The sequence below is a fragment of the Etheostoma spectabile genome, unplaced genomic scaffold, assembly GCF_008692095.1.
Source record: "Etheostoma spectabile isolate EspeVRDwgs_2016 unplaced genomic scaffold, UIUC_Espe_1.0 scaffold00005615, whole genome shotgun sequence".
Lineage (NCBI taxonomy): Eukaryota > Metazoa > Chordata > Actinopteri > Perciformes > Percidae > Etheostoma > Etheostoma spectabile.
This window is the reverse complement of record NW_022603279.1, coordinates 77,169-97,091: the sequence shown is the minus strand read 5'-3', so window position 1 is coordinate 97,091 and position 19,923 is coordinate 77,169. Positions and strand designations below refer to the sequence as shown.

Below are 19,923 nucleotides of genomic sequence, written 5' to 3'. Positions count from 1 at the left end.
GAGGACTCGAGCAGCAGCGTTCTGAATCAGCTGTAGCTGTCTGATTGATTTTTTAGGGAGACCTGTAAAGACCCGTTACAGTAGTCAAGTCTACTGAAGATGAAAGCATGGACCAGTTTTTCCAAGTCCTGTTGACACATAAGTCCTTTAACCCTTGATATGTTCTTTAGGTGATAGTAGGCTGACTTTGTAATTGTCTTAATGTGGCTGTTAAAGTTCAGGTCTGAGTCCATGACTACACCAAGATTCTGGCTTTGTCTGTTGTTTTTAACATTGTTGTTTGAAGCTGAGCGCAGACTTTTAATCGTTCCTCTTTTTTTCCAAAAACAACTACCTCAGTTTTTCCTTCATTTAATTTCAGAAAGTTCTGGCACATCCAGTCGTTAATTTGTTTGATGCAGTTAGTCAGTTTTTGTATTTGACTATAGTCCCCTGGCGATAAGGTTATGTACATTTGTGTGTCATCCGCATAACTATGGTAACTTATTTTGTTTTTCTCCATAATCTGAGCCAATCTTAGCAGAGAGCTGAGACGTTAACATTAGCAGTTAGCCACGAAGCTAACAGCGGAGCTAGTAGTTAGCTTCGTGGCTAACAGCGGAGCTAGCCCGGTGTATTAACGCATGCGCCGCTCGGCCTTCTATTCGCTTATTGTTCGCACGCACTCTGGCTGGTGTAACAAAGCAGTTATTAAGATATTTACCTGAACACGTGCGGGTTCACCTGAAGCTCTGTCTCCGAAAAAACTCATCTAGAAGCTCGGCAGCAAACAAAACACACAGCTATCCCGCCGCCTGTCCTACACTTCCGGTTTCCTTTGAGCCAGGGCTTTTCAGATTGAAAGTCTAAAAGACAGAAGGCCGCCGCCTGCAGGTCATGTAAATATATGAATCAGCCTCTTATCCCTCCCTGTACACGCCCATTTTTTATTTAAATAATATGTTGATATTTAAAGTATAACTTGTGTATATTTCAAACTGGACCCCGTGGTTGTGTGTATGCAGTAGCATTTTGAAATACATTCTTTGAGGGGCAGGAAAACAGTGTAAAGACCTCCAAACTGGAGTGATGTGAACACTGAGTTAATATATACATTTATCATTACTTAAACCATAATTTCATACAATCATAACTCAAGAAATGTACTCACAATATTAACACATATACAAACACACACACACATACACACACTTACTTTCTACATTTTCAGGATTTTAAATATTTAAATAATATTTAAGAAAGAAAAGTTCTGTTATTGTTATTACTACACATGTCAGGTTGATTTAATTATGTATACTCTATATTACATATTATTTTGTAGTTTTCCGTTGTTGTTTTTTTGTAACCGTTAAATAATTTATTTTGAATGTGTTCAGTGTTACAGTAAAAATACATTTTTTTTTAAATCTGTTGACCTACTTTAATTCTAATTCAAATCAATTCAATTTTATTTATAGTATCAATTCACAACAAGAGTTATCTCAAGACACTATACAGAGAGAGCAGGTCTAGACCACACTCCAGAATTTACAAGGACCCAACAGTTCTAGTAGTCTCCTCCAGAGCAAGCAACAGTGCGACAGTGGCGAGGAAAAACTTCCTTTTAGGCAGAAACCTCGTTCAGACCCAGGGCGTTTCTCAATACCAAGTAAGCAAAGAACGGACTTGTGTTCTTGGGGAGACCGTACTTGCTAGCTGTACCTGGGAGACTAAACTCGCAAGTTCAGAAGCACACAACACGCTGTTGTCAGTTTTGAGACGGAGCGTTCTTCCTGTTATTGCGCAACACCCCCAGCAAAGAGGGCGCTACTACTTTATAGTTTGCTTTGATGTGTGTAGTCATAATAAAACATGGACGGTCACCTTTCACACCGCCTTTGATGTTTTATGTTTTCATTTAAAGTGCTTTTAAGTTTCACGGGCCAATAACTGTATAAATAACGACACAACGGCGGGAAAAAAAAACTTGTAACATTGTTCGTGATTCACTTTTCATTGAAAGCAGAAACGAAACGTCAAAATAGGTATTACAAGTATAGATGGACCGGATAAAGTTAGCCATTGCCGTCGGTATACTTTATCGACAAGCAGAAGAGGAGGCTGCTGAGCTGAGGAGGAGCCTGCGAGTGAGGAGAGACAGGATGAGGAGGAGGATGAAACGGCGTCTGGCTATTTCAGCTTTTGTCTCTGGCTATGTAAGTATCATATACATTGTTATATATATATATATCCTACCTAAAGCAGTGTTGCCCATCACGACAATGATGGGCAAAAATGTGATGATAAAAGCTATTATAATAGCCTTCTCCCATACAGTCAGGCTTAATTTCTAGAAAAAACATATCCTGGAATGAATAGAGTTGGTTACCACAGCTTCCTAATCCATTCAGTGGTGAGTAGGTAATGTAATGGCATAGATTTAATAATGTGTACTTTATTTATTGTAGTAATTTGCACAACTACCTCTATACACATTTACCTAAACTTATATTAAGAGATACAGGTTCATTTTGCAGATTAAATAAATTAGATAATCTTTGTACCATGAATTAAGTAACCTTAATGTTTCTGTATAGCCCACATTCTGAAATGGACTATAGGAAAACATAAGCAAAGAAATGTTTTAAAAAAATCTTTAATTCTAAGGATGGCAATAAGTCCTTGGAGGAACAGCTGATGATTGCAACAGTACATTGTATTAACAGTTGAAACTGAATGAAACGGTTTTCTATGACAAATTAATTACCAGAATAGAATAATGGAATGCACAGAAGTGACATTTTAGTAATTTAATAATGTTGTAAATTTGACAGCCTGATAAACAAACATAGTAAATATTACATTTAACTTCACATAATTAAATACATGACATGTATGTTGACCATTTATGAAAAAACAGACATTGAAAGATAATGAATCAATTAATACTATAAAAATGATGAACAGTTGATATTATACATATATATATATATATATATATATATATATATATATATATATTTTTTTTTACAGGATCAAACTCCTTCTCAAAGATATGCACAAGTGAATGACTGCGTGCCTATCCTGCAAACATTTTTCTCTGAGGCTGACCTAAGGCCAGCCTTTAGGCTCTCCAGGGACACCATCAACGTGCTGGTCCAGATGTTACCACGGCAAAAGTCACACGGATGGAGCCATGACATCGAGGTAGCCGTTTGCCTGTACTGGCTCGCATGTGGCACCTCGTACAGAGTCACAGCAGACATCTTTGCCATTCCGAGAGCCACTGTTGGACGAATTGTTCACAGTGTGGTGGAACACATGATGGCCATCCTGCACAATATAATTCATTTCCCCAAGCCAGATGAGATGGAGGAGGTGGGAGCAGGCTTTGCTCACATGGCTGGTCATGAGGCCTTCCGCTATGTGGCTGGTGCAATAGATGGATGCCACATCCGAATTGTCCCACCTGCTGAACCACAAAAGAGGTGCTACATTAATCGCAAGCTCTTCCCTTCAGTTATCCTTCAGGGGGTGTGTGACAGCAGAGGAAAATTCCTGGATACATACGTTGGCAACACAGGGTCAGTCCATGACGCCCTTGTCCTCCGGAGGTCACCGATGTACAAGGAGTCTCTGTATCCACCACCTGGCTTCTTTCTCCTTGGAGATGGGGGGTACCCATGTCTGCAGCATCCGGTCACCATCATGACGCCATACCGGCAGCCTGTAGCCGGTGAGAATACACAATATTACAAATGTTTATTTGCAATTGAAACACTACATACATTTAATGTAACCTTTTTTATTCATAAGGCCAAGTTCAAGCACGCTTTAACAAGCACCATGCCAAGGCCAGGAGCATCATCGAGCGCTGCTTTGGCATGCTTAAAACCCGCTGGCGAGCAATATTCCTGAGGGCTTTGGAGATCCGGCCTCTATTTGCCCCAAAAGTCATCTCAGCATGCTGCATCCTCCACAACCTTTGTCTGTTGACCGGGGATATTCTGGAGGAGGACGAGGAAGAGGAGGATGAAGAACATCAGGGTAACGTTCCTGATCAAGGTGATCAGGAACTCTCCGGCATTCATCTTCGTGCAAGACTTGCTGCACAGGTGTCTGCCCCTGGAGAGCTGCCTGCATTTCTAAGGGAGCATGACTATGAGCAATAAATGATTATGTCATGTGAAATGCAAGTGTCGTCGTTGCAATCAAAGTTACATTCTTCCTTTAATAAGTTAAATCCTTTTGTTATAAGGGAAAATTACTGTGTTTCTATACAGACTTCATATAATGCCAATGGAAATAAACCCTTAATAAAAGCAAGTACTTCTACTTCTTAGAAAGAAGCAGCTCATTAGAAATTGTAAATTGTCCCCTTCCTTTAAATGACATGCCACAGCATGTTAACACAATGTAAAACTGTTAATATCTGTACCATAAAGACTCAATCTCAGTTTGTCAGTATTATGTATTTATTTATTTAATGTAAATAAAGCAAATTTGTAAACTACCAAAGAGAGGTATGAACTAAAATAATAAATTTCATTTTAACATTTTAGAATTTATTAACAAGTTTCTCAAAGAGAGACAGGTATCGCTCAGCCCTGTCCTCTTCCCTCGCCACTGCCTGCTGCTCTCTGGCCTCTTCCCTCTCTGCCTGCTCCTTCATGAACTCCAGGAGTGCCTCACTGACCCTGGCCCTCTTATTCGGTGGCGGGTTGGCCTGCTCACTGCGCGACGAGGAGGACGGGGAGGTGACAACCCCACCTGTAGTGGCTGAGAGATTTGCAGCAACTACCAGAGGCGGACTTATAGAGTGCTGCCCCTGGAGTGCTGCATCCATCAGACTGTACCACTGCCAGGTTGCAGCGGTCACCCCACCTGCCTCCACCCCTTTTCCTGTAGGAGGATCCCTAAGTTCCTAAACATAAACAAATTTACATTATTTAATTTGCATTATTAGTTTCTACACGAGTTCAAATAGTTGCATACCGGAATGATCTTTTTAATCCTATGTTAAATTAAAAGCATGCCCTACAACTTCACCACTGAAACAATGGTAGGTTACCTTATATTTCTCTTTTAAATTATTCCATTTCTTCATTGCCTGTTTCACAGTTATAGTCATGCCAGACTTGCTTATGAAGACACTGGACAAAAACAAAAACAGGACAACCTCACCGACATTAGTAATACTACTAGCACTAACAAGAAATATAACATTTGAGCGTGGTGTAATTTACTGAGTATCCCAAAAAAATAACGTACATTTCTACCTGTCACTTAAATACCTGCACGACCGACATGCATTGTCATAACACAACTACATCAAAAATGCCTGGTGCTTTTGTGGTTATTGTTCGCTTTAGTACTGATCTTATCTGATGTAAGCCCAAGTCCTGCAGAACTTCTGCAGGAATATTCATAATTATGCAGGATGTGATGGATTTTTACAATCTGAAATTCTTGCATGCATTTTTGTAAGGGAGGTGACGTTGAGTGCCATAAATGGCGTTTTTAATATTATTATTATTATTATTATTATGCAGACTCACTCCCATCCACTTTTACTTGAATTCCTCTTGCCAGTAAACAGGCGGTCATTGGCACTGCGCCATTCAATCAACGCTCTTGTTTCCTCAGTTGTCCCTTGATAAAAACAAAAACAATTCCAACCATACACAGAACAAAACGCAGACTGTAACGGCAGAATAACAGCGGTAAAAATTGTTTAAATATCTTACAATTGTGGACCTGGCTTTCTTCTGCCATCGTTGCTGCTGAGGTGGTCTGTCTAAATGAGGGGCCAGAGGGGTCTGTGAGCTGACTGATTGACCGGCTCGAGAGGGTTTGCGGAGCTTTCAAACTCCGAAGGCTTTTTTAATTCACCATACATTTACGTTAAACTGCCTATATTGTAAATCTACACAGCTGACTTCTCGCCTTAAAACGTCTAAAAAATGAATTTATGGATTTAATATTAAGTAGCCTAATTTGTGAAAAACTTACCACTTCTGTAGTATCTGGGTACCGGAAACCATAAGCGCTTTACACCCGAATTGAATGCTGGGATACCTGCCCGGCCAAGTTCACACAAGTCACCATCCGATGTATCCTTGGTAAAATGGGCGTGTCGAGATCACATCCGGGGATTTTAACTGTTCTTGGCGAATTGCTAACTTGTGTATTGGGTCAGTACTTTGGCCACCAAACATGACGTTTCACAAGAACACAAGGACACAAGTCCATAGAAGAACACATATTGAGAAACGCCCTTAGTCTCGCTCCAACCTCACATTTTCCCCGTGGTGAGGATAAGCTAGCTCTAATTACGACGTTCGGTAAAGCTAACACAACTCGTTCTACATGCGCTGTTCAGGACATCTTTTTTACTTTACTGTCAGACCATTGCTTGAAATACAATGTAACCCATATTCTGGAAGTTTAAGGATGGTTGCAGCTAGCTTATTAGCTAGCAGTTGACGCATTTTGGCTAACTTTACCTCCGGTTAATGCTAACGTTATGTTCCCCATTCTGTTGGTTGGTTTGTCAATGTTTTATAATGATTAAGCAAAACTTATTACAGCTATATTGTAGGCAGTAACTAACCCTGACCAACATTTTTTACCTGAAAACCAATGTATGTGATTGTCAAGTAATGTTATTGTTGGATTCAGGTCCAAATTTTGACATTTTAGTGCAATGCAAAGGTGCATAATTGCAGATTGTTTTCTACTTACCTGGAGCGATGCAGAGCAGGGGTGGCCAACTAGTCAAGGAACAGCAAGAGACTTGGTATTTAAGAATACAAACTGACTATGTGACAGATGTGTAATCTGTCATGTCCTGCCTTCTGAAGCTCTAGCCAGGCGCCATTCCTCGCCTAAAAATACATGAGTCATTCCAGTAAGTGAAAAGTAAACTCCCATCTACAAAGATAAATTTGATAGATGCAACTGCCTGATGGTCTAGTGGCTAGGATTGGATGCTCTCACTGCCGCGGCCCGGGTTCAATTCCCGGTCAAGGAATGGTCAGGACTTGACAAATTCAGGTGCAATATTTGAAAGAGTAAGACCTGAACTTGATTTAGATCTGTCAAATTCTTCTTCAATAGTTTAACGCTAAACCCCAAATCTTTTTAAAAGTAGCATTTCCTTTAAATCAGACCCCCGACAGCGGATGTATCCTTTTGTCATCATTGATGGGTCATAAACACTTCATCTGCCTCCATCTCAATAACAATTCTTTTCATCTTTTCAAATAGTAACTTGTAATGGAAATTTACATTTAACCAATGATTTTCATATTAATTATTCATGATAAGATTTCCAATGCCTCTCAGAGTATATGACTTCTCTATCTTTCCTCAGTGTCTTCTCCTTGTAGGAAACAACTGAATTTGTTATGTCTTTGCATTTTCCCACCAAGGAGGGCTCGCTGATTCCACTCGGAAATCCAAACGACAAGGAAGCAATTTCAAACAGCGGGGGTAAGTTAAAGTTTCAATTCTGTTGGATAAATTATTTAAATTGGACATTGAGATGGTTTGTGAGACAAATATTGACTGTGATTCAACTGAGGGATTTGGGGAAAGTTATATTTTGTTTTGTAAAACTTTGGGTTGCGTTCTGCATGTGCTTTCTTACCAGCAAGTTTCTGGAGGTTCAAATGGCATCTTTGATGGCGGCCAGGGTGAGCCACTGATTTGCAAAGTGTATAGCTGTAAATCTGCTTCCTAAAAACAATAACAGATCCCGCACTCCTTTCCATATTTTCTCTTTTGGCTTCTTCATCACTCTTTTGTGCCTTACCTCTATTAGAAAGTACAGTTCTGCAAACCATGTACATATTAATCTTTGCAGTCATTGGTATACAGGTCATTTGATGTAATACAAGCAAATACATAAGGCCCCACCCAACAGTTTTGTGATACGTGGTGGGTATCTGTATGTCAATGATCAAGCTTGTTGCTGTGACCAAGAAACCACCAAAAAAATGACTGATGCATCATCAGTTCCAACATTTTCTTGGATGCCAAATATTTGAATTCAAAGTCAGAATCCAATTGACATTTAAGAACAAGACAATGCACATCCAGCTTCTATCATCAGTCAGCCATTGCACCCACACTGCTACTGTATGTGGACTGTGGCTTCTGCGTCAGTGAGGGGTCCAGCAAGCTGCAGACAAGGTTTGGGGAGTGGCCAGACCAAAGGAGGCCACCATCAGCCTCATTGAGCGGCTGCTGCAGGAGCTAGGAGTGGCAAACGGGAGGGACCTCATGGGGTTGCCACTGCAGGACCAGGTGTGCATGGAGCAATCTGGCGTGTGCAGCAACAACACGTCAAGTGCATCCAGGACCTGCCTGGTGTGCAGCTTTATACAGAGACGGGTCCCATCAAGAAGGGGGGTGTTGTCCTGAACAAGTATCGTTGTGCCAGAGGGTCCACGTCTCTGGAATCATTTCATTGCCATCTGAACATTCATTCCAGGTTGGTGTCTCCCTTACAGTATTTTCTTAATTCCTTACAGTATATCATAAACACTCAGTATAGTCTTTTATTAAAAAATGCCACCACAATCCAAGGAAGTCTGAGAGGGGAGAAAGCACAAGGGCTTCTGGAAAGAAGCCACATTAGTTACATGCAAGCTTTTTTCAAGTATGGACAACTACTATCAGATGATAGCCTACACACATCCTTTCAGGGGGCACCCAGATTTGAACTGGGGACCTCTTGATCTGCAGTCAAATGCTCTACCACTGAGCTATACCCCCACACACTCCATCTTCTATCTATCTATAATCTATGTTGAATATGATTATGGTGCAGCAAAACAATGGCTGACCTTCACAGTCTGAGAAAGTATCCAAATCTTATCTACTGTATGGAAGGGAGTTAAAATAAAGAAAACAGTGTAATCTTCTATAAAGGCCCAGCTGAATTTATGTTAATTACAATAGATGTGAACACTAAGCACAGAAATGTGGTCCACACAAGGATCCTGCATTGCTCAAAGTGTCTACGTACGTGTAATTATGTGGACCATGCTTCTGCCCTAGTTCAATTTTGCTCAACTACACAAACTCCATACCAGAAATTTATACAGTGAAATCTTAACAGAAGTTATCTCAGGACAGTTTACATATAGTGAAGATCTAGACCACACTGTGTAAATGACAGAAACCCAACAATTCCCAAAAGAGCATGCATTTGTTGTTACATATATTAGGAAAAAATTATTTTTAATAGGCAGAAACCTCAGACTAAAACTGGCTCATGGAGGGCAGTCATCTGACACAACCAGTTGGGGGAGAGGGTGAGAGAGAGGGTGAGAGAGAGAGAGAATGGAATGAAAAGATGGCCGGTGGTAATTATGGCAGCAGTAAAGGTAATAGAACTATTAATAATATAAGTAGCAGTAATAGTGCAGGGCGTAACAGGGCGTCCAGCAGGACCACGGCAGCAGCTGCATCCACTACTCAGGTTCCTCCACAATCCAAGGAAGTCTGAGAGGGGAGAAAGCACAAGGGCTTCTGGAAAGAAGCAACATTAGTTACATGCATGCATTTTCAAGTATCAACAAGAATCACAGAGATGATAGCCTACACACATCATTGGAGGGGGCACCCAGATTTGAACTGGGGACCTCTTGATCTGCAGTCAAATGCTCTACCCCTGAGCTATACCTCCACATAATCCATGTTGAATAAGCTTATGGTGCAGCAAAACAATGTCTGGGCCTCCACCATGTGGTTACCTTCACAGTCTGAGAAAGTATCCAAATCTCATCTACTGTATGAAAGGGAGTTACAGTTTTTTACAATTGCTATGACAGTTTTTTTAATACTTTTAACAAATTTCCAAAATTATTAACACAGTTAGCACTGCATCTGCGTGTGTAAGCTATACTATTACAGTTTTTTACAATTGCTATGAAAGATTTTTCAATACATTTAACAAGTTTCCTGAACTCATCTTTTGGAAATTGATCTTAATTGCTTAATTTAATAAAAAAGAAAAATCCAACTTTTCAGGACACCAGCTTTATTGCCTAGCCGAATTAGCTGTTAGCTAAACTAACATTGTTAGCTTTCCGATGGAGGCTAACAGCTAATCCGCCAGGCAAGACGGATCGTGTTCCGACATACGTATTTCTACTGAACTGGTGAATTTGGGTAACGTAAAACCTCAGAGGCTTAATGGATAAGGCACTGGCCTCCTAAGCCAGGGATTGTGGGTTCAAGTCCCATCTGGGGTGATTTTCAGCAGAGTGGTGCAGTGGAAGCATGCTGTGCCCATAACCCAGAGGTCGATGGATCAAAACCATCCTCTGCTAATCTTTTTTGCCGGTGAACCTTTGAGAGGGTGATGCATCAAGAGATTATGACTATACTGTTCTCCCTATGTGTCATGCACTTCCAGTACGTTGACACAGTTTGACATCAAGCCAAACTCAAATTCACGAACCAGGACAACAAGCGTCTTGCTCCTTTTATTATCTTCAGGCAGGTGAAATTGACGAGTGAAAACTAAACAGAAAGAAAAAGACGGAAGCTTAGTCTCTTCTACTGCAAATAGCTATAGCATACTAAGCTATCTTTAACTATACAACTGATGAACAATGTGCTAACTACCCATTCACACACATAGCGCTAGCATAAACTTCAAAGTAAAGCTAATAGCGTCACGTAAATTCACACACATAGCGCTAGCATAAACATCGAGATAGCATTGCTAGCAGAGAAACGTGACAAACAATGTGAATTCAATGATTAATGATTGAAAGGTTTACTAAATTTACAGCTACAGGAATACTGCAAGTAGTACCGACAGAAATAAATACTAAACTTGCAGCCAATGCTGTCGTGGGAAAATCAATAAAAAATCCAACTTGGATACCATGTTTCCTCCGGCATAGTTCTTCTTCTACTATGTAAAACACGTGGCTTGTCATGCGTTTCAAAATAAAGGTCCTTGCTATCTATTCCTGTGTATACTTTCCTACATACGGCATTTGCACACGACTGTATAGACCACAAAACAAGACTGTAGTAATTTTTAAATCAATTATTTAAGATGAAAATATTTACATTTATGAGTCTCTCTGGTCGATGCGGCAGCCATTGTTGCTTGCAGTACAATAGCCCTTGTTTACAGGAAGCTTTCAAGGGATATCCCCCCCTCCTTGGTCTTAGCCCTGATTTTCATGACTGAAATCTAGAAGAAACCAGAAATGAGGTGTTTGCTTTCCACACAAATACGCCCGTTTCGTGCAAGGATAATTCCGAATATTAGTAAAGGAAAGCTGCATTAGCCAGGAATTGGACCCGGGTCTCCCGCATGGGACGCAAGAATTCTACCGCTGAACCACCAATGCTTGATGCAGTTTGCGTTGCATGGCCCCATTATGTTTTCACAAGTGTCAGCAAAAAGGTAATTTTATCCATTTTCCATCAAACACGGATCACAGTCTCTTGGGCTGCCTAGTGCACCAACAACCAAAATGAAGCAAACATGCATGACTGAAATCTAGAGGCTAATATTACCAGAAGTGATCTTTTTGCCTTCACACAAACATGCCCCTTTTGTGCAGAGGCTAATTCCGAATTGTAGTAAAGCAAACCTGCATTGGCGGGGAATCAGACCCGGGTGTCCCGTGTGGGACGCAAGAATTCTACCACTGAACCACCAACGCTTGATGCGGTTCAAATTCCACCACTGAAAAAAATCAACCTTCTCTTGTTAACTAGAGACCCTACCATACCATGACGTGTTTAATTTACTAGATTATAATTATTGAGACTTGCAACACCTTTTAAAGTTTCCATGGTGTAATGGTTAGCACTCGGGGCTCTGAGTTCAAATCTCGGTGAAACCTGGTTTTAAGCCACAGTATAGGTGAACAAAATCAACCTTTCAAATTTCCACATCTAGTTTAAAAAAAAGCGGACAAGTCTAATGTCCTTTAATGGTTTAATAGCCAGTAATTGTTGCTTTTTCATCTTCGTTGTGATTGTTGTGCATTCAATATCACACATGTGGATATTATGAAAGAAACTGCCTAGCAAACCCATGAAAAATATTTAAAGGTTCCATGGTGTAATGGTTAGCACTCTGGACTCTGAATCCAGCGATCTAAGTTCAAATCTCAGTGGAACTTGTTTTTAAGCCACAGTATAGGTGGAAAAGATCAACCTTTCAACTTTCCACATCTAGTTTAAAGTAAGCTTACAGGTTTAATGTCCTTGTTCACTGGGCACTGTGTCCAACCCTTTCTGTGTAAACAAAACAACTAAAGAAGTCTCTTGAATGAGATACAAAACTTCTGTGGAGGACCTTTTACCAAGTCCTGTTGCCCTCGGCCTAGTTGTGAACCTTTGGGGTAATAGCATGGATCAGGAACCAAAACGGACACATCTGGACTCAAGGTCTGCATTATACGACAATATTTGACACGTTTAGACGATGAAGACAGTTATCAGTTTATTTCCCATCTGGCAGGTATATTTGTGGACTCAGTTGGACATTTTGAAGACATTTGCACAATGTTGACCCAATTGTCAGTCTATTTCCCATCTGGCAGGGACATTTCTGGATTCAGGTGGACATTGTGGACTGAAACATCGGTGGATCTTGATTCCCAACAGAGGATTTGGCCTGTATTGCACATTCCCTTCATATCGCGTGCAATGTATAGCCATTGTAAAGCACATTGCCACCCTGGTGACGTTCTTCCATGTCTCTATGAACGCCCAGATATTTGGGCTGACAGTTGAGAAACCTTCCCTTGTTAACTATGACATGGATGACTGAGAACCTACTATATCATGACATGTTTAATTCACTATATTATATTTTTTTGAGACAGGTCCTACTGAACATCTGTAAGATCAGTCAGGATGGCCGAGCGGTCCAAGGCGCTGCGTTCAGGTTGCAATCTCCACTGGAGGCGTGGGTTCAAATCCCACTGCTGACAACAATTTTTTTCATTTGGAACTAATGTCTGAGACATGACATTGGGAATAAAGAACTTACCAGTTTTTTGTATTTAAGAGGAGATGAATGTGCATGAGAAACTAAATTACAAGTACAGCGTTTTGTGAGCATCTTTATTGTCAACACATGTAAAGTTACTGACTGTGATTTAACTGAGGGATTCGGTGAAAGTTATCTTTTGTTTTGTAAAACTTTGGGTTGTGTACAAAACAGGAGAAAAGGGTTCTTTGTTGCATCCAGGTTATGTATAACAGATAAAAAGTGCAAATTGACATCATTCCATCCAATACGGGCAAGACGGGGTTGACAGATAGATTTTAAAATCCACACAGATAAACAGTCATCGTAGCTGTAGCAGAGTTTTCCTATGGGTAACAAGAGTTCACAGTCACACGTTTCCTTAGGGGCCTGTAGTGGATGAAATGGTAAAACATTTGGCCCTGGATGCCTGCCCTATTGAGCGACAAAATTTGGGTGTCCTGAAAAAAGGTTTTTTAACTCACATCTTTTTTTTGTTTCTTGTTATGTCTCGGCAAGAAGTATTATGCTTTTGGGTCGTCTGTCCATCTCTACATCAGAATCACAAATACTTTATTGATCCCTAAAGGGAAACTCTGGAAAAGACTGTTCCTTCGAGCAGGATTTGAAACAGCGACCTAAGGATTTCAGCTTTACGCCTCTACAGTCCTCTGCTCTACCAACTGAGCTATCAAACGGAGCTAGCTCATACACACACACTTCCCATTATTGGAAATGTGATAACACAGGACCCCCTGGAGGAAATTTCTGAATCATCAGGGCCTGTAGCTCAATGATAGAGCGCATTTCCAGTCTCAATGCCCAGATGTATTACAAGATTTGAAGTGAACATTGTATTGCCCAGTGATGGTGGTATAGTGGTGAGCATAGCTGCCTTCCAAGCAGTTAACCTGGGTTTGATTCCCAGCCATCGCAGTAGCTTTCTTTGAGTGATGTTACTTGCTTTATTTTACAAGAAGTCAGCAGAAAGGTTACTTGACCAACCTGGTTTGATAAAACATTAGATCTCTTTGGGCTGCGTGATTATGACCAAAATGATTGATCAATATGGAGATCACGATTAATTATCACAATTATTTGTTGATTTTCTACTCTACGTCGTTTAGCTTTGGAACCCCCCTTTCTCCACAGCTTTCAACTGACAGATATGGATGGGGGAGTGGTCACTGTGTCCAACCCTTTCTGTGTGATTCAGGTGGACATTGTGGACAGAAACATTGGTGGATCTTGATTCCCACCAGAGGATTTGGCCTGTATTGCACATTGCCTTCACATCCCGTGCAATGTATTGCCATTGTCAAGCACATTGCCACCCTGGGGACTTTCTTCCATGTCTCCATGAACGCCCAGATATTTGGGCTGACAGTTGAGAAACCTTCCCTTGTTAACTATGACATGGATGACTGAGAACCTACTATATCATGACATGTTTGATTTACTATATTATAATTTTTGAGATGGGTCCTACGAAGCATTTGTTGTATCAGTCAGGATGGCCGAGCGGTCCAAGGTGCTGCGTTCAGGTCGCAGTCTCCACTGGAGGCGTGGGTTCAAATCCCACTTCTGACAACTATTCTTTTTCTGAGACCTGATATGACATGATATTCCCAATGATATTGGGAATAGAGAACTTAGCAGTTCTTTGTATTTAAGAGGACATGAATGTGCGCAAGAAACGCAATTGCAAGTACAGCGTTTTGTGAGCATCTTTATGGTCAACACATGTAAAGTTACCATGTGTTTGTACACAGTAGACATATCTACTGCTGTATTCACTGTCTGTGGCAAGTCCTTTAAAACCTGTTCTTGACTTGCTTTTTCCCACATCCTCTGAATGCTTAGCTAACTAAATGACTTAAGTTGGCCAGTAATTGTTGCTTTTTCATCTTCGTTGTGATTGATGTGTGCCTTAACATCACGCATGTGGATATTAGGAAAGAAACTGCCTAGCAAACCCTTGAAACACTTTTAAAGGTTCCATGGTGTAATGGTTAGCACTCTGGACTCTGAATCCAGTGATCTGAGTTCAAATCTCAGTGGAACCTGTTTTTAATCCACAGCACAGGTGAAAAAAATCAACCTATCAACTGTCCACATCTAGTTTAAAGTGAGCTTACAGGTTTAAGAACATACACTGCATTGTCCAGTGATGGTGGTATAGTGGTGAGCATAGCTGCCTTCTAAACAGTTGACCTGGGTTTGATTCCCAGCTATCGCAGTCGCTTTTGTTGTGTGTTTGCTTGCTTTATTTGTCAAGCAGTAACCAGAAAAGTTACTCGCCCAACCCAGATTTGATAAAATATTAAATTTCTGTTATGGTACAAATAAGTAAGCATATCAATCAATCAAGCTCCACGAGGATCCACAGACACAGGCAGTCCACTACAATTTGCAATTTGCCCGTGTCTGGTAACTACTACTAACCAATTAGAAAGTTTATGGACATTTGTGCAAATAGGTATAGCATTAAGTTTCAGGTTGTCGTGGCCGAGTGGTTAAGGCGATGGACTAGAAATCCATTGGGGTCTTCCCCGCATAGGTTCAAATCCTGATGACAACGAGAGGCATTCTTCAAGAATAGTAGAAAACTGATAAATCATTACAGTATACCAAACTACAGATGTGCCTTCACAAACAATATTGTGTTATCTCATAGGTACTGGAAGTCATCTGTCTCCACCAATGTATTTCTTTTCAGTCCAACATGCCATCCCATCCACCGAGACTTCAGTGTACCGTTCCACCCCTTTAATACATGTCAATCAAGCTTAGCCTGTGAAGGCCACACAGTCTGATTAGTCAAGTGGAAACACCTGTGGGAGTGGAACATGGATGTGTAGAGATGGACTTTCAAACAACGCACCTTTTTGACATGTCAAAGTAGGAAAAGCAAAGGTAGAAATAAAAATGAATTATGGCTTAACTCGGTTTACGTTTTTACACGGGACATAAGGCATTACAAAGTAGGTGTTAACCCTTTCAAGTAACCATGTCCACCATGGACTAAACATACTTCAAGACTGACTATAACTTCAGTTAATCAGAAAGCTTAGCATGTTTTATTACCTTCACTGATGTTAGTTTTTCACATATTTACTACTATCACCACTCTGATCATATTCCCTTCCTCAGTGCTCCATAAAGAAACAAAGAACAATCATCAATGACAGAGAGCATATGAAGTGAATCATTACTCTCTGTCAGCTTCACGCTCAGAAAGGAATATCACAACTCATCATTGTGGTCAGCGAGACCAAACACTTTAGAAACACATTCCTCAAGTCAGAAACTCTAGAAATGATCCCTGGAAGTATAGTCTTGGTTAGACTGGGGGGGGGGAAACTGCATCTGATTCACTGCAGAGTGATTGTCACTCAGGGTTCAGAGGGACAGAAGCTAATCGTTACGTGCTCCAGATGACTCTGAGGTGAGAAAAACTATTTAGATCTTTAAGACCGATATGTAGATTGAATTAGATTTTCAGTCACTGTTGTCTCAATACGTCAATGTCAGCCTACTTATTCTCTCCAATAAATGCTCCAGTTCTTTCTTTGCATGAATACTGGTTCTTAACAACGACCAAGCTCTTCGTTCCCAGACCAAAGGATGGTTGAACCTGCTGCATTTAGACTTCAGCTACTGTTCCAACCTCCACACCTCAGTGAAGAGGAAAACACTTCAAGTAAAGGGGAGCAATGCAGTTCTGGCCATTTCTTGGCTGTTAGCTTGCAGGTTTTGTCTATCGAGCTCCACCTCCAGCTTCTGAATAAATATTAGGCAGCTCCTCTGTTTCCTTGTGTCTGACTCCTCCCTCGGTCAGTCTGCAGTTTCCTCTTTCTCTGTTCCTCCAACAATGCTTTCTTAAGTTTCTGTTTCCCTTTTACCGGCTCAGTCATGACGATACTGTGAAAAACACCAAAAGAAATCCATCGCTATCTTGTTAGCAAGACCTGATATCACGCTACACTTCCTGACGCTGAGTCGGCGACACGCTAACTGAAAGTCGCAAGGGGGGGGGGTTTCAGCTCACAGGCGCTAGGGGGGAGCGAGACGACCACCATTCAACTCATTCCAATGACTCCAAAGCTGTTCTGTTGGGTAAATTAAGCTAAAAATAAATGCATAGTTGTATATGTTCTAATGTTTATTTCTTCCCAGTGTGACTCCTAGGACATATGAGAAGTGTTTTAGAGGAGACTGGCTCAGCTCGTACTGCTCTGTGTGTGATATCAATACATAATTGGAAGATTCACGTTCCCTTTAAGGTCCTACAGCCATTTTTAAAATTCAAGTGACCTCAGTGCAGCACAAATATCCTAATAACCCAGTTTGTTCTGAAAGAAATGATGTTGATCTCTTGACTGGAGACACCAGGGTTGAGGTTTTACAAGCTTTTATAGAAAATAGAAGCAGACGGACAATGAGCTATAAAAATGACCTTAGGTCTCAGAGGGTTAAATAATAGGAAGTTGCTGAGCACACACAGTTACTGGAGTTAGAGAAAATGACGTCCCAAACGGTGCATACTTGTGTGTACTGCTCTTGTGCAAAGACATCCATCTTTTTTTTTTATTAGATTCAACTTTATTGTCATTGTGCAGAGTACAAGTACAAAGACAATGAAATGCAGTTTGTGTCTAACCAGAAAAGTGTAATATGATATGCAAAGTACAGACAGGTGGTGCATAGGCAGGACAAGACATATATTAGTGTTATTTAAAGTTTTTTTTACTGTTTATTAGCATTTTTTTCAAGAACAATTTTCAGTCCGATTGTGAGTTGGCCCGGCCGTTGGCTAGTTAGCTAACGGTAGCTTCCATACTACATCAATAAGCCAGACAGAGTTGTCCCTCATTTGGTGATAGAACCCTGATCCCCCCCCCGTCGTGTTGTCTCAGAGCTCCACAGACTCAGTCCACAGGTACAAATTAGTTTGAGAGGTTGTCATCACTGAGTTGTGGTTGTGATGGAAAATGAACCAAAATAAAAAACAGTACACAAGTAAATGTTGCACTACACGCTTGCAGCTGTCATTCTGTTCTGGAAACATCAATCTACACATTTGTGAGTGCTTTTTCTGTGACTTCACATTCAGATTCAGTTCAGATTTTTTTGTTCTGCAAGCTCTCACCTTTTGCCCCATATTTCCCTTCATATGAGTCCGAGCCAGCAGCACTAAGGAAGAGCAGCCTCTCCTACGGCGAGTGGTGGCGACCCACGGGGAAACTTTGGTTTCCCAGTCAGTTCCAGTAGTACAGGTGAGAAAGTGGTGGATAAAACGAGGACTGTGGGTCGGCGTTGTTGGTACGTGAGTGGAAATACATCCAACATGCTAACGCATATCCAACGCCATAACCCAGACATGCCAATCACTGGAACGAGACAAAAAGAACTGTCCAACGTCTCCTCCCTACAGTGGTTAACCAGCCTTTAGATCCAAATACAAACAGGGCCAAAAAATAACTGAATCAATCAGGATTTCCACGTCACCTTCAATGCCTCGTATCCACTCGTAGAGTAACCTGGCTTCAAGTATTTGCTGTATGGACTCAAACCTCGTTACAACACGCCATCCCGTCCACCGGGACTTCAGTGTACCGTTCCACCCCTTTAATACATGTCAATCAAGCTGAGCCTGTAAAGGCCACACAGTCTGATTAGTCAAGTGGAAACACCTGTGGGAGTGGAACATGGATGTGTAGAGATGGGCTTTCAAACAATGCACCTTTTTGACTTGTCAAAGTAGGAAAAGCAAAGGTAGAAATAAAATGAATTTTGGCTTAACTCAGTTTATATTTTTACACTGGACATATGGCATTACAAAGTCAAGATAGTAGGTGTTGACCCTTTCAAGTAACCTGGTTTACCATGGACCAAACGTACTTTGAGACTGATTATAACTTCAGTTAATTAGAAAGCTTAGTAGGTCTTGTTGGCTTCACTCATGTCGGGTTTCCACAGATCTGCTACTACCACTCTGATCATATTCCCTTCATCAATACTCCATTCAGAAGTAAAGAACGATCATCAATGACTGAGCGCATATGAAATGAATCATTACTCTCTGTCAGCTTCACGCTCAGAAAGGAATATCATGACTCATCATCGTGGTCAGCGACACCAAACACTTTAGAAACACATTCCTCAAGTCAGAAACTCTAGAAATGATCTCTGAAAGTATAGTCTTGGTTAGACTGCGGGGGGGAAACTGCATCTCATTCACTGCAGAGTGATTGTCACTCAGGGTCCAGAGGGACAGAAGCTAATCTTTACGTGCTCCAGATGACTCTGAGGTGAGAAAATCTATTTAGATCTTTAAGAAGACCGATATGTAGATTGAATTAGATTTTCAGTCACTGTTGTCTCAATACTTCAGTGTCAGCCTACTTATTCTCTTCAATAAATGCTCCAGCTCTTTCTTTGCATTAATACTGGTTCTTAACATGCTTCCACTGGCTCAGATTGTGGAAAACAACAAACTAATTTACTATAAATATGCGGACGACACACAAATTTACATAACCTTATAGCCAGGGGACTATAGTCCAATACAAAAACTGACTAAGTGCATTTAACAAATTAACGGCTGGTTGTGCCAGAACTTTCTGAAATTAAATGAAGGAAAAACTGAGGTTGTTGTTTATGGAGCAAAAGAGGAACGATTAAAAGTCTGTGCTCAGCTTCAAACAACAATGTTAAAAAAAACAGACAAAGCCAGAAATCTTGGTGTAGTCATCTTCAGTAGACTTGATTACTGTAACCGTGTCTTTACAGGTTTCACTAAAAAAATCCATCAGACAGCTGCAGCTGATTCAGAACGCTGCTGCTCGAGTCCTCACTAAGACCAAGAGACTGGATCACATCACTCCAGTTCTGAAGTCTTTATTGGCTTTCTGTGCCTC

At 40.8% G+C, this 19,923-nt stretch overlaps 1 protein-coding gene and 7 non-coding genes across 8 annotated transcripts; 4 read left to right on the top strand and 4 right to left on the bottom strand.

Annotated features, from left to right (window-relative positions):
• The first annotated feature begins 2,039 nt into the window (after window positions 1-2,039).
• Window positions 2,040-4,151, top strand: LOC116677666 (putative nuclease HARBI1). Its single transcript, XM_032508005.1, has 3 exons — window positions 2,040-2,195; window positions 3,085-3,715; window positions 3,796-4,151. Exons 1-3 carry the CDS (start codon window positions 2,040-2,042, stop codon window positions 4,149-4,151), a joined length of 1,143 nt encoding a protein of 380 aa, XP_032363896.1.
• A 4,537-nt stretch (window positions 4,152-8,688) lies between these two features.
• On the bottom strand, window positions 8,689-8,760 carry trnac-gca (transfer RNA cysteine (anticodon GCA)). The gene has a single exon. It is a non-coding gene; the product is annotated as a tRNA-Cys (tRNA).
• Window positions 8,761-9,604: 844 nt separating this feature from the next.
• trnac-gca (transfer RNA cysteine (anticodon GCA)) lies at window positions 9,605-9,676 on the bottom strand. The gene has a single exon. It is a non-coding gene; the product is annotated as a tRNA-Cys (tRNA).
• A 495-nt stretch (window positions 9,677-10,171) lies between these two features.
• Window positions 10,172-10,244, top strand: trnar-ccu (transfer RNA arginine (anticodon CCU)). Its single transcript has one exon. It is a non-coding gene; the product is annotated as a tRNA-Arg (tRNA).
• Window positions 10,245-14,507: 4,263 nt separating this feature from the next.
• trnal-cag (transfer RNA leucine (anticodon CAG)) lies at window positions 14,508-14,590 on the top strand. Its single transcript has one exon. It is a non-coding gene; the product is annotated as a tRNA-Leu (tRNA).
• Window positions 14,591-14,994: 404 nt separating this feature from the next.
• Window positions 14,995-15,066, top strand: trnaq-cug (transfer RNA glutamine (anticodon CUG)). Its single transcript has one exon. It is a non-coding gene; the product is annotated as a tRNA-Gln (tRNA).
• A 1,059-nt stretch (window positions 15,067-16,125) lies between these two features.
• On the bottom strand, window positions 16,126-16,341 carry LOC116677669 (small nucleolar RNA U3). The gene has a single exon (XR_004329039.1). It is a non-coding gene; the product is annotated as a small nucleolar RNA U3 (small nucleolar RNA).
• Window positions 16,342-18,992: 2,651 nt separating this feature from the next.
• Window positions 18,993-19,208, bottom strand: LOC116677670 (small nucleolar RNA U3). The gene has a single exon (XR_004329040.1). It is a non-coding gene; the product is annotated as a small nucleolar RNA U3 (small nucleolar RNA).
• Window positions 19,209-19,923: the final 715 nt, after the last annotated feature.